Source organism: Oculina patagonica, chromosome 13 (genome assembly GCF_052425735.1).
Source record: "Oculina patagonica isolate OP01 chromosome 13, crgOcupat, whole genome shotgun sequence".
In the NCBI taxonomy this organism is placed as follows: Eukaryota; Metazoa; Cnidaria; class Anthozoa; order Scleractinia; family Oculinidae; genus Oculina; species Oculina patagonica.
The window spans coordinates 16832089-16847155 of record NC_135770.1 but is presented as its reverse complement, the minus strand read 5'-3'; the positions used below and the strand labels follow the sequence as shown (position 1 = coordinate 16847155).

At 37.3% G+C, this 15067-nt stretch overlaps 1 protein-coding gene across 5 annotated transcripts in view; it reads right to left on the bottom strand.

The window, feature by feature from the left end:
- The window catches only part of LOC144634536 (pecanex-like protein 1), a 110752-nt gene that overhangs the window by 92390 nt on the left and 3295 nt on the right, over window positions 1-15067 (bottom strand). For all 5 annotated transcript variants that reach the window (XM_078493517.1, XM_078493516.1, XM_078493513.1 and 2 more), the window contains exons 3-12: window positions 9835-10023; window positions 9054-9093; window positions 8544-8617; window positions 8111-8169; window positions 7195-7244; window positions 5975-6085; window positions 3457-4341; window positions 3071-3179; window positions 1864-2130; window positions 80-233 (exon numbers count right to left, since the gene is read on the bottom strand). In XM_078493517.1, coding sequence (XP_078349643.1) covers window positions 80-233; window positions 1864-2130; window positions 3071-3179; window positions 3457-4341; window positions 5975-6085; window positions 7195-7244; window positions 8111-8169; window positions 8544-8617; window positions 9054-9093; window positions 9835-10023 — 1938 coding nt within the window. The remainder of the gene's footprint in view (window positions 1-79; window positions 234-1863; window positions 2131-3070; window positions 3180-3456; window positions 4342-5974; window positions 6086-7194; window positions 7245-8110; window positions 8170-8543; window positions 8618-9053; window positions 9094-9834; window positions 10024-15067) is intronic.

Genomic DNA, 15067 nt, shown 5'->3' with positions numbered 1-15067 from the left:
GGTTATTTCTTTCACTGTACATCTAGTATGGGACAATTATTTCTTAACTGTATTTGTCATAAAAATTTCTTTTCCTAACCTTAATGAGAGAAAACTGGCATCCAGCCAGCACAAAACAAAAGACGAATATCCAAAAGTCTTTAAAGAAATCTGCCAGTAGAAGCCAATAGCCCAGAACTGCCACAAAAATGGCCAGCAAAACAGATACCACTGCTTCGATTTTGTACTTGTTTCTATGAATGAAAAAGAAAATTAAATCTTATTTAGGTTCAAATAAAAACCTTTTTTCAGCCTTTTCACAATGGGGCTTCATAATTATATTATGGCCTTACAAGTTAATATACAGCTGTATATTAAAACAGTACCACATGAATGTACTGCTCTAAAGCTTTCATTTGTCTGCCTACAAGCCAAGGTGCCTTATCAGACTAGCACTTTTCTCAAATAAATGCCAGGTCTCGAATAAACACTGGGTTTCCAAGGAAGAGTTGTAAATAACCCCCTCAAGAATTTATTTGAGGGATAACAAGCTGTAGTTGTAATGGAAATATGTTGCCTGTCAAATATAATGTCAGGCCTCAAGAGTCCTCATGGGCCCGATGAGGATAAGCAATAAGCAAATATAATGTATGACACCCTTGTTTGATAAACTCCGGGCTCGAATAAACTGTAGGAGTCAAATAAACGGCAGGTACACCAGGCCAAGTTTGAAATAAATGCCGGGGGCATTAAATGAGAAAATATGGTAACTCAAGTTTCTATGACAAAGCACCTAGGGGTATAACTACTCCCCCTGGCTGGGATGCTAGCCCACTAAAGGTTACGCCCCAGCATTCTGTCAGGTTGCTCCAACAATTCACCTGCAGTACCTATTAACAAACCTGGCCTTGCTTGTTCAAAGGGTGGATAATGTTTTTTACAGGAATGTTGCTAAGAAAACATTAAGCTGGCTCATCAACAAGCCCAACTGGCTTTTCGGGTCTTAGCAGCTCTAAAAGTTTACTTAAGTCCTTTTTGTCCAGTGAAATTTCAGCCAGATTTAAGTTCTATTTCAGCCAGTTAAAATAGCCAGCAGCCGGCCCTTAGCAACATTCCTGTATCCATCTGATAAATCACTATCCACTGTCCTGACAGCATAGTCACTTTGTTCACACTTATCCAGTGGATAGCAATTGTTCTGGTGGATGGCTGGCTTATTTGCCCTTTGGAGGTGCCAAAAGGCAAAACACACTGGCCAGGACTTGAAACCAGATTGCTTGATCCTGAGGCCAGTTTACTAACTATCAGGCCATTGCACTTCATCGAAAATACTTTAAAAGTATTAATCATATCTATAACAAAATTTTCGATTTTGATTGGTTCTGTGTGCGTCGATTTGTCGCGTAATTGGCACGTGATCACATGGGTGTCCAATTACAGGTATCCAATTTGAACAACTTCAAAATTGGATACCTGTAATTGGACACCTATGCCATTCGCCAGTCAATCATGTGCATTTAAATGGGTTTTTTGCTGTTATCTTACTGCTTGTACAACCAATTGAATTTACCTTTGACTTTTTCACATAAAATAAGGTTCTCAAAGACTTTCTAGCCTCGAATTTTGTTATTGATACAATTAATTAGTAATTGGACCTCGTGTCGTACAATTCAGAGACGAATAATCATGCTCGTAATTTCAAATTGTCCTTGCACTGCATGCTCGGCCGGTTTTGAAATTACTCGCCTGATTACTCCCTAAATTGTACTCCACTCAGTCCAATTACTATTACAAAATACACCAATTCTCTAAAGCATGCAAACATGCAAAGAAATTCATGGAATGCAATAAAGCGGGAATGCTGAACTTTAATTGAATCCATACCTGTCCATTAGAGCTAAAAGGGCAAGTCGATCAAACTTGATTTTCGTAAATTTTCCAGGAAAAAGCTGAAATTTAAAGTAGCGTGGTCTGGGTTTTACTGTTGATGTGACAGATGTTGGTCTGGTGAATGGGAGACTGGCTGATGAGATGGTGTCCTGCCACCTTGTGTGGGTAGATCCACGACGCACAGCTGATGAGTGCGATGGAAGGTTTCCAGGCAAAGTTGTGTGGTCCACTACCACTGTTGATGCTGAGCTACTTGTTTCCCTTCAATTACAAAGGAGAAATTTAAGTAGAATACCTGAAATGAATCTAGAGTACAACAAAAACTTGCAAAGACACTGCACCTTTTTACCTAAAATGTCACTTTCAAATCAGGGGTTTGCCTACATGTAATCTGCAAGAGCATCTAGTAAAAAGGTATGTAGTAGGTAAAGTCTGCATTGGAGCCTTGTGCCCCATCTGGCCAAAGAGTATCCCAGTTTCCATAGCATGAAACAACTAGGAGTATTATTTTCTACTCCTCCCTGAATGGGATGCTAGTCCATCGCGGGGCTACCCCCAGCACTAAATTAGCCAGTACCCATTTAAATATACATCGGGTGGAGAGAGGCACTATAAAAATAAAGTGTCTTTCCCAAGAACACAACACAGTGACCCCAACCAGGGCTCAAACTCCGACCACTCAATCTGGAGTCTAACACACTAACCATAAGGCTGCTGGGACTAAACATCTTACAAAGGCTTCCTATTAAATTTCCACAACCTATTCACAAAGAATATTTTAAGTATGTTTTGCAATACAAATGAAGACTACTTATTAGTCAATGCATTTGCAAGTCAGGAGACATCTTTATTACCATACATACCCTCGCTATTATTCTAAACTGCTCAAATGGGATACCACTGGGCAATAAATGTATTTATGCATGATCATTACACATACATGTACATGAAGGTGTTTTTTCTTTCTAATATGGCAAAATGTCCAAAATTTAAAAAAAAGACAGCGACTAGCATGTTCATTTGTGTACATGTACATGTTTTAATTCCAGAGTTAATTATTTAAGGGTAAAAAAAAAAAAAAAAAAAAAAAAAAAAAAAATTAAATACTCTAATTTTTTATTCTTTATTCAAAATGCTTAAATTTGAATTTCACTCGAAGATCATTTATCACTTTCAGTTAATTTAAAGTTTATCATCATACCAGTTGTCTCTGCCAACTAAATCCCTAATCCGCAAGGGAGAATGAGATGAGGGCTGAATGGCAGTACTGAATGGGGAATCAGTGTTAAAAACATAGGTCTGCCACACACCTGCAAAAAAGGTGCACAATACATGTACCTCATCTCCCAAATCAACAATAATGTTTTTTTTTTTAAAATCTTTTCCTTAAAAAATTTTCTTCCCCACCAACAACTACATTCATCAAACAATTCACATAACAGGCATTACATGTAAAATATTTTTAGACATTCATGATTTAACAAGGCCAAGACTTAAAAACACATACCGCCTCACACCTTAAACGTCAATATAATTTTTATAGTCTCCCACTGGGATAAGTTAAAACTGAACAGCCTTCCTCCTTACCAAACTCATCCTGAAAGCAATGCATAGCTCCAGGTGAAGTATCATCGTGTGATGATGCTACATGAGTTGTAGAGGGTCCTGCACCATCAACAGCTTGAAGCAGAACATCAGCCAGTGCGCCTGAATCATTGCGTCTGCGCCGTCGAATAGCCCCACCTGTTTCAGTCCTCCTCCTCCTCTGCAAACTTGTTCTCCTTCTGCGAGCTAAAGACGATGATCGCCGTGCAAGTATGAGGTCTGAGCTTTCTCTTCCTGACCCATCTGGTTCTCCTATACTCCCCGACTGCGCCACAGTGGAGGCAGTGTCCTTGTTCATTGTGAGAACACTTACACTATCTATTGACTCTGGTTGTGAGCTTGTTGAAGGATTGTGAAATCTGCCAGAGTCTTGTAACGACAAAGTGTCCAAGATTGAAGGTGTATCAATACCAGATGCTCCAACTCGTCTGTCATCTTCTCCCTCTTCTTCTTCTGTTTCTCGTACAATGTCAGATATCGATCGCATTCTTGGACCAACCGATTTGTCGCTCTGTGATTCATGCCGAGAAAGACTTGCACCCTCGTACTCTGACCCAGATCTACTTTCAATTCCTGACTGAGTACCTAATCTAGAGCCAAATGATGTCCCAGCGTTTATGTCCCCTGAGCTGGTCTGTGTTCTGGGAGATCCATGACCTTCTAGGGCTGAGACAAGAGCCTGATACATGTTCCTTGGACTGGCTGTTCCATTGACATTTGAGCCTTCACTTTTAGTCTGCAGGAGAAGACCATGAGTTGCTTCTTCAATCTTCCAAATGTCTGACACAACGAGGCCAGGAACTGAACGTGATTCCATATGGCTGTCCAAGATTGGTAAGGGAAGTGTTGACAGATCACTCAAGGTGTCTAAAAATGGAAAACAAAATTTAAAAAATGTCAGAATTGAGCTTTCAACAGTTTAGATCATTAACAATCAGACACAATTTTTGCTGCATTCTTAATAGTAATGAGTCATGATCTTGAGCAATTTTGATTGGTGAAATATTGATAATGCTTTTTAGGTGTTTAGTATGCTTAGTGAAAACACACAGATTTTATGCAACTCAACATTTTATGGTCATGTATAACCACCCCTTTACGTATATCAGATGTTAACTTGAGGTTTTTAAACCCCTACAGAACATTCTGTAGGCTTTATACTCTCCTCCTTAAACAAGTGGTACATCAATGAAAGTAGAACATGAACCCTCCAGTTAATGACTGTCTTCAGTCTCATTTCTTTGCTTAATAATAATGTTGACATTAATTGCTTCTTAGAATTCAAATGTTGAAGTTTGTTCGTAGCACGAGTCAAGTTCGAGTCAAGTTCGAGTCAAGTTTATTTTTTTTATGTCTTTTGGTTTTAATTGCTGGTGAAAATGATTTACCAGAGGCACAAGAACAGCAAGATTGGATTTTTTTACTGCCGATTGCGAGAGCTCATTCATTAATTGTTAGCAGCAGTTGCTTTTCAAAGAAGAAAAATATTCCTTGGTTTCCAATAACTTTCCTTGTACATTCCTACCTGGATTAATATATACACAACTGAAGCAGAGGTTCCATTTTCACGACAAAAAAATCAAGGGAACTTGAACGTCGCCTGCAATAGCAACAGACAAGCGGCCGCCGAAATATCAAATACAAATCCTGTGTGACAGCTTGAATTTGCATGACGTCTTACACATGGCTAAGCGCTGGTCGTGCTTTTTCACACTCTGCTCTCATTCACATACGGTTGAAAGGCATTTCTAAGCGCTTGCCTAATAAATGTAATTGTTTGTTGTTTCTTTCACCTTTGCCATACAGAATAGATACACCAGGGGTCAACGACAATTAATTATATAAGATGAAACAAGTTCACTGATAAAATTGTTTCCCGCATTTCTGGGATTCCGAGACAGTAATGCATGTGCTCCATTTTTCTCAGTCAGATCAAGTCACGACTGATGTCGAATTCAAATCTGCCTGAAGTTATTCTGAATCCGATAAAAATAATTTTGAACCAAAAAATATATGGAGTCTAACTGTGTGACAAAATCGTTGTGTGACAAAGTCGTTCGTTTTATTTTTGATGACTCGAAAATAGAACACGATGATAATCTTGTGTGAAGGGAAAAATATATATTCCTCAGTAACCAAGACAAAACCAAGAAACTGCTAGTAAAAGCGTATTGAAAGGCGACAAAGCATATTGAAAAGTTACAAAAACAGTAAGAATTGAATGACGGAGCAAGGAATACCGCTAATTTAGCTTATCGGTATATTTATTTTAAAATGCAAAATGAAATCTTTGTGATCGCTTCTGCAGTAAAAACAGTTTGTTGAATCAAACCTAACTGCTGCTCTTTATAACCATCAAACGATAGTTTATTATTATTAAAAGAAAGAAATAGTGAAAAAAATCATTTGACTTGAACTTGACTCGTGACTCTAACTTGACTCGGGCTCGAACTTGACTCGTGCTACGATCAAACTCTTCAAATGTTGTACCACAGATCACCTTTACTATCTGATTCCAGATCTGTCTGTTCCTGACTTGTATGGTGCTCAATCTCCCCACCAACAGCTCCCTCCAAATTGTCATCGGTCTCTCTAATGGCCAACTCGTCATCTTAAAACAATACAGCCCTGTCAATCTCTATAAAATTTAATTTTATATATAGTAATTACATCTTATATATTGTATATCTAATATTGTTATACATTTATTAACATTACACCATATTCATAGAAGTATAACACAGTAACTTTATGATTGTGGATATGACTGAATTTGGTTGTGATTTCTGAGTCATCCGGCAATGAGTTATTCCACAAAATATCCATACCCCTTCCACAGAAGGATTTTGGTTTGAATACCCCCACCCCTCCGGAAATTCCACTTTAAGCCCCATAGTTTCCTTTATAATAATATACATACAAAAATTTCTGTATGCTCATTGGCTGAGAGCACGTCAATTAATCCCAAACAGTGCAGAAAGTTGAAATTGAGTGCAGAAAGTTGAAATTAAATTGATTGACAGGAAAGTCGGAAAGCGCGCCCGGCCAAAACAAAATGGCGGCCGTTGTCGGAGTGTTTGAGATAGCAAAAATCGAGCAAAAACATAACAATTCATGAAAAGTTTGACCGATTTAACGAAAGTTTTAAGTATATAAACCAAAGTACTAGGAATTGGACGTTTGTACAGCACAAAAGAGGCTTTACGAAACTGTGGAAAGCTACCAATTGTGGATTTCCTTACGCGACGGCTCGTAAATAAGAAAGATTACAAGCGTGAATTGAAGTTGGACACTTTAGCCCATACCAATACAACTGAATAAGGATAAAAGCACCCGATAATGCATGACAGAGAGCTTTAAAATTCCCTAGCGGTATCTGGATTTTACAAAGCCCGACAACTCCGTTATGTTTGAACGAATCGGAAAGGTAAGCTACGTATAAACACGGTTTGTTTGTCATCCACTTCAAGTGAAATTTTTGTATGTGTATTATTAACAAGTAATCACATGATTTTTCTCGTCAATTTGGGATAAATCAGCACTCGTAAATTTTTCAAGTTACTCGTGCTGATTTATCCCAAATTGCACTCAAAATCATGCGATTACCTATACAAATTTTGGCTTTTAAGACCCCCTTCCTCCTCGGAATTTCCAGTGACCTTCCATAGGTTGGGTATGGATACCGGTATTTTGTGGAACTGGACAATTGACATCACTCACCACGGGCATGTTCATGGATAGTTTCACAGGACTCAATCTGTCCACTTGGACTAAAAAGGAAAGACAAATAGAGCCCAATTTTATCAGTTACTTTGTTTATTAAAGTTTTGCTTTTTATGTCTGTGTTACATTTGGTAATTATATACAATAAGAATGCAAAAAAATAATCTGTTATCAACTGTTAGAACTGTCATTGATAGTATCTAACAGGTATCTGAGCGTCATAAATATCATTCTCAAACTCATTAATAATTCATCAAGTTAAAACAAAGAAAACTATAACCGTGACAGTGGTTTGGAAACCCGATCTTAATTAGCATAGATTTTTACGATTTTATTTCTCCGTTTACTCCGTAGTTTTTGTCTCGATTGAGAAGATATATCAAACACTCGAGACAGTGTTTCATCGGCTATCCAAACACCTCGAATTTCGTCAAAAATACTCCGCTGCGCGTCATATTTTCAACTCTCTTCTCGGTATTTGGATATCCCGATGAAACACTGCCTTTCGTGTTTGATGTATTACTTCAATCATCTTAACTCATACTGTACTAAATTTCCTGGACTAGAAGCCTGAGGTTGTTATCTTTGTCAATATTATAACAAGTAATCCCTGCAAAAGGCATCAAAGACTTGCTTGACATGCCATTTAGATTGTGTATTGCTCCAGCCACCTTTCAGTGCCTGAGATAGAGTTGTTCTTGTGCAGGTACCCAAAGAAACAAACTTAGACATCATATCAACATTGATGATAAAATTTTATTAATTGTTCAAAGATATGTTTCAGACTTCTATACTTAGGCAAAGCAGTCTCTAAACATTTCACTTATAACTACAATGTCCAATGTGCCATGTTTAACAAAATTTTCTACCTAACACTTAATATAAAAATGCACAGTAATGTAGTTAAGCTTACCTCTGTCTGATGCTATTCTCTAATCTTTCACTCTTCTCCAAATCATCAGCAAAACTAATCTGGTGAACCAAAGAATCAATGTGCGAGAAGAGAACGTAAACTATCAAATACCGAACAACATGAATTACAAACTTTAGGGTTTGTATTTTTTTGGGGAAATGCATGATATTGACATGCAATCTTCAGGATATAACATCTTGAGTTTAAAGCAACCGCTCTAAGTTCAGATGTCCACCTAATGTGGTTGTTGTACAAACTGTACACCTTTAATATGGAGTGGTCTAAAACTAATTTATGCTTTTAGCTTATTGGCCAGTATTTAAATCAGAAAGTACCTGTGACTACTTATGGTTCTTAAGAAAAAAATACAAAATGTAACGATACCCACATGTATCCAAGTGGGGAATTAATAAAATCTTTTAAGAACAATTACCTCCTTCTCTTTGATTCTTTCATTTCGACTAGCCACAACAACCATATCTTCATCCTCACCGCCATCATCTAAATCTGTGAACAATATATTAATTTTTATTTTTGTTATGTATGGCTAAATGCACTGAAAGCATCCACTGTGGATAATTAATTTAATGTTGCAATAACAGCAGTATATTGCTAGTTATATATGAGTATAATTTTCATAAAATAAATTAAAAGCAGTTCATCTTGGAATTAAAAGAAAAACTACAAGAACAAAACTGATTACTCAGTCGACAAGAAATTTGATAATAATTAAGATGTTTAAAAATGTTAAGCATTAATTTAGGCTTCAGTGAATTCTCTCTTAAGGCATACAGCCTCAGGACCAACTCAGGCTGCCTCCCTTAGAGAGGTGTCTACATTGAAGAGAGTTCAGTTACAGACAGACAAGAGAATGTCAGCCAAGGCCAGCCAGCCAATGCATGCCTTGGGGCAAATTTCAACTTCCTATGACCTACGTACGTACCATAACACTCTATTTTATGCAATCCATGTTCTTCACTTCCCTGTCAAATAAATTGATAAAGAACACAATTATGATTTTTGACAATCATCCTGTGAACTCCTGCTGCAGTTAAATTATAAATACAACAATAACATTTCTGTGTCAAAACATAAAACACAAGAAAAAAATCCTTCTTGTTATATAGGGGACACAACAAACCAAGCTGTAAGAGATGCTGTTTTCATATAATAAAACTATTAACATAATAATAATTCTAATGTACTGTGTATTGACATAATACTCGCTAAAAAGGTAAAAATATTATTAACAAGGCTAAAAAGTTATAAAATTTAAAAATAAACCAAAATTTATAACTTTTAAGCCTTGTTAATAATATTTTTCATCCCCCAAGTTTACGGTATATTTTTCGTTAGTGGCCATTTGGCCACCAACTGCACAAGTTTAGTCGCCGGTGAAAAGTTTAAGTTACCAAATTAAGCTCACTCTTTCAATCCTTCTTCTCAGTTTTAGTCGCCAGGCTGGCGATTTCAGTTCCAATTTAGTTGCCAGCTCCAAAATTTTAGTGGCCATGGTGACTAAAATGGTCTTAACTTGGAGGGTTGTTTTTACCTTTTTAGCGAATATCATGTCAATTACACAATAAATATCACCTACACTACTTGTGTGACGAGGCTGTGGACCAGCATGACCAATTCTGTGTTTGACATTGACTTTATGGAAAGAAATCAACCAAGAATTGATTGCAACTGAGTCAATGACTCCTGATAGAGAAATGAATTACCTTGCAAGCTGGCTGGGAAACTTGTGCTGGAGATCCATGGCCAGATTTACTTGCTGAAGGAAGCAAAGTAGGGTGGCTGTCAACATTCTCAATGTTTATAGATGTGTCACTATCCCAGTGTTCCATATCTTGTTGTAGTACCAGTCTCTCCATTTGTTCTTGCTTAAGATCTTGATCAGTACGCTCATTCTGTTGAGTTCAAGAAAGGTATGTTACTACCTGTGCTAAATACAGGGCCCTATCTAGGATGTTTTGCCTGTGGGGGCAAACTTCACTAAAATCCCCTGCGGGGGCAAACTCCAATATAACTACAAGAAAAAGCCCAGCAAAATCAAACAGTATGTTAGAAATTTAGTTTTCCTGGCCGGGACAACTGTCCCCCCTGCCCTCCCCCTCCTCCCGCTAGGTATGGCCCTGTTCTGGCTAATATGTCTTTCAGGCTGAGAATGTTTCTGAAAATATAATGTGCAAATGACAAAGTTAATACATGACCCAAAGCCCAGTTCTCAGTGAATGAAGTCGCTACTCTCAAAAAATTAATTTGATTTCTGTGAAATTAGCACTTTCATTCTACACTCTCTAAAACACTTTTAACACCACCCCTAAACATTTCCTAACCAGGACACATGCTACAGGTACTTGTCTGAAAGACAATTAAAAGAAAAACCACTAGCACTAAGCTATTAAAATATATTATGCAACTTTTGATCCAAGTTGTAAGCTTTAACTCTTTGCTATATAAAAACTGCCAGCTTAATATGACATTGAAAACCCATGGCCAAAAAAGTTTACAATGTTACAGTTTTAAAGTGATTAGTGTATACAGGGTTAGCCATTGGGTAGCCATTACTTTTGGATGGTTAAAACATTTGTTTACAAAGAGAGTGTGTAATCTGAATATAATTTATACCCTTCATTTGATTGTTTGCCATATAAAAAGGACAGATTTAAATAGCTGCCTTAAAGCTATGAGCAGTGAGTTTTATGCCCGTGCGTATTTTGTCAATCAAATCAAAAAAACTTTTCTTGTATTTTGGGTACTTAATGCATTTTTGTTCAAAAATTGGTAATTCTTCCGTATGCATGCAGGTCTTTACTTTTTGGGTTTAATATAGAAACATAAAATATAATGTTACCTAGCTAGGGGGAGGTTTCAATTTTGAGAGGCCTGTTACTTAAAATTCCAAAACTTTTGGAATTCTATGGTATTGTACAAAACTATTTACCACTCCTCTCTTCCCCACAGCACCCAAGAAAAGAAAGGAAATTGACTTAAAGGTCTTAAATTTACAAGGTCTGACCTGGAGTATTGTACAAATTAAAGTGTTTGGGAGGACTGTTTGAAACAGGATAGAGGATTTAAGATCGATCTCCATAGCAGATGTACCACCTCCCCCACCTAAAAAAAGTTTAGGAGTTGCTGTTGCTTGCATCTAGGCATAAAAATGTGCACTGAAACACAAAACATGATCTAATTGGGTATTAAACATGGCATGATTGGTCATCAAAGTTTTGAAGTTTGGCAGACTGTAACAGCAACTTTGCATCGAAAGTTCAACACATTCTGGCTTAAAAAAGATTGGATATAGAGATTTCTTTAAAAAAAATTGATTTTTATCTGTGTCGATATGCATTTGCAAGTTCACTTGAATTGCTTCTATTGTAAAGTTTTGCTTGTACTCAGTGTGTATTTTGAGCATTTTGCATGTGAAAATTCACATAACCATCTGCTAAACTTCAAATGTTTGACGATCAATCCTGCCATGTAATATCCAATTAGATCATGTTTCGAAGGCATGTGTTCACACTTAGATGCAAGCATCTGTATCTCATCTCTCTCTCCCATCCCAGGCAGTAGGCATTAAAAGTGTTGTGGAGCAATAAAATTAGAAAACTGCTATAGTCAGATTGCAGGCAAATGCAGCTTAGTATACAATGTTGGGGTAATGAATGCATGTTAAAATGGGTCACTTATCAGCTAGGAAGTCAGAACTCAGAAGTATGAATGAAAGTAAAGGCTACAATATTGAGCAGGAGAAGTGATTAGCTTCTAAAGGAACTGTTGTGCTGCATTCACAGGCAAGTGAAACACTTAGTTCATTATTAACTTGAAGTTGAAAAAGGTCAATTACATGTAATGTCATATCAAATTTGAAAACTGACATTTCTCCGGCAAAGGATTAGCATTCCAAACAACAGCTTGCCAAATTTGGTATGGTGGTTAGCTTACGCAGGGATCAATTCTTTACAGTCAGTCCCAGGCGACCCATGCATAACCCTTGGGAATGCCAAAGAGGTTCTACATGTACCAAAAACTTCCATATTTCAGACTTCCACATTAACTAAGCCACAGGATTTGCAAATAGCCAAAACAACACATGTCTAAAACATGAGGAAAACAAAACAAAAAATCTTTGTCAAAAAGTCGCTTAGAGCCGGCTGCCAGCTTATTTAACCGTCTGAAATAGAACTTTAATCTGGTTGAAATTTCACATGAAAACAAGGCCTGGCGCACGCTACTGGTGTACACGACCGTAACAGCACGATATTCGTGCTTCGGCGAATTGCACGGTTTGTGTGCATAAAAACAATTTAGGCACGGCTTGGGCACAGTTTAGGCACAGTTCATGCACAACTTACGCACGGTTCAGGCACGATTTAGGCATGGTTCAGGCACGATTTAGGCACGGTTCTGGCACGATTTAGGCACGATTTGGGAACACTGTAGGCACAGAGTATGCACATTTTTTGCCAGATTTCAATGCATTGTGAATGTACTACAATAACGAACTTAAAGATTTTCTCAGCGCATTTTAATTGATAAAATGTCGAAGACGATAGCGTTAAGAATGCGTTTCGATTTTTCTTCTTTTTCACTGAATGAAAATTTTTCCTAACACCTTAGAACAGGTTGTGAAAGTGGCAAAAAATAAAGAATGTTTGTACGTGCTATCAGACATCACGATTGCTTCAATTCATGATCTTGCTACAGCATATATTTCATTGCGTGACAAGCAGCTTGTACTGAATATACAAGCCAACAGGATACTCTCTCCTCCGCAGAGGTCTCTTTCGTGTTTCGGGCGATTCGGGCTGGGAAATAGGGAGAGGAACGGGGAGAGGTGAAAAGTAAGCGCGCGGAGCCTGGAGAGAATCGGAGGAGAGAGAACAGGATAGGGCCTGGCGCACGCTACTGGTGATCAGTGCTGTAAATTTGACTTTAAAATGCTGTAGTTAAGCTGTCCAAATTGAGATTTTGTTAAGATTTGAACACAACTTTAAACTGTCAAAGAAATTTCTTCTGGAAGACTTATTTTCTTTTTAAAGTGTATCTTGACGAAAAATAATTAAAAAATCACTGTTGAAAACGGCTTTTTTTTTGACATGGCGCGTAACATTTACGGTCTAACATAGGCACATTTAGGATTTCTCGACTTTAATAAGGAATACAGTAATAAAACTTCATAGAGAGAATCTTTAACCTATGTACATTCTGAATCTTGAAAAAAAGCTCACCTTATAAAAAGCTGAGGACCTTTTTTTCACCTGATCACTTTTGCGACCCACAAGATGATGTATTCGTTTTCACCGAAACGTGCATTCTAAAACTCGCTTGTTCTTTCTATCCACTTATCTTTGTGTTTCAAAAACACCATATCTCTAATTGACATAAAATCAGCTTTTTGTCAGTCATAGCTTTGTCGAGATTATACAATCCCTTTTCAAAATAATACTAGATTTTCGATGTTAGACCATCGTTTCCTAACCACAAAAACGCTCTTTTCCGTGCTAAAACCGTGCCTAAACTGTGCATAAACTGTGCCCAAACTGTGCCTAAAGTGTGCCTTAAGTGTGCCCAAACCGTGCTTAAACCGTGCATAAACCGTGCCTAAACTGTATCAGAATCGTGCCTAAACTGTGCCTGAACTGTACCAAAAACTAAATCGTGCAAGAGAAAATTTCTCAACAAGAGTTCTGGCCCGAAATCAAATTTCAGTTGTCAAGACAAGGTAAGGCTTGTATTTACATTGTGTAACTTTAAAGTAAATTTCTATAATAAAATGAAAAGTGATCAGATTAGAAAACTACATAGAAAGAAGTCAAAAGATACAAATCAATTGCTTACCTTAGAGTTTATTTATTTACTAAAGATCTACAACTTGCAATTGCGGGTAGATGTCCCCATCCTTCACGGAAAAAAAGAAAGCTCACTACGAAAGGATGAAAGATTACTTTCTTTGTAACTGGTTGTTTTATGCAGCCAAAAGTTATACGTTAAGTGAAGGGTCAAACCGTCTGAAGTCAAATTGAAGCGCAAATATCGAGCGATACTTGATCTTTTTTCAATGTTGTAAAAACTGATGAGTTATGCTTGTTCTATTGAGATAAATGTTGTTGCAATCAGAAGTCTCAAAGTCTCAACTAAAAAGCTTGCATAAATCATGAACCAAAGGAAAACAGGGCAATATTCCTCTCTGCTTCAACAGAATGAACCACACCAGCCGGACTTTTTTTTCTCAAGGATTAGTACTTTCAACCGTGAGAACCAAAGCTTCTGATTGGCCAGTCTGTAATTGCATTAAAGTTAAGTCAACAAAGTCTGTCAACACAGACACTTCGTCTAGGGCTCGTCTAGCTAGCATGCAAATGCAGTTCTACGATTTCGTTGTTGTGTAAAACAAGTTTTCCAGTTAAATGTACAATTATGCAACAGAAATTGTGATGGTAGTTCAATGATGGCTTTTTACCTCGTTAACAGCATTGAACTACCATCACAATTTCTGTTGCATAATTGTACATTTAACTGGAAAACTTGTTTTACACAACAACGAAATCGTAGAACTGCATTTGCATGCTAGCTAGACGAGCCCTAGACGAAGTGTCTGTGTTGACAGACTTTGTTGACTTAACTTTAATGCAATTACAGACTGGCCAATCAGAAGCTTTGGTTCTCACGGTTGAAAGTACTAATCCTTGAGAAGAAAAGTCCGGCTGGTGTGGTTCATTCTGTTGAAGCAGAGAGGAATATCGCCCTGTTTTCCTTTGGTTCATGATTTATGCAAGCTTTTTAGTTGAGACTTTGAGACTTCTGATTGCAACAACATTTATCTCAATAGAACAAGCATAACTCATCAGTTTTTACAACATTTAAAAAAGATCAAGTATCGCTCGATATTTGCGCTTCAATTTGACTTCAGACGGTTTGACCCTTCACTTAACATATAACTTTTGG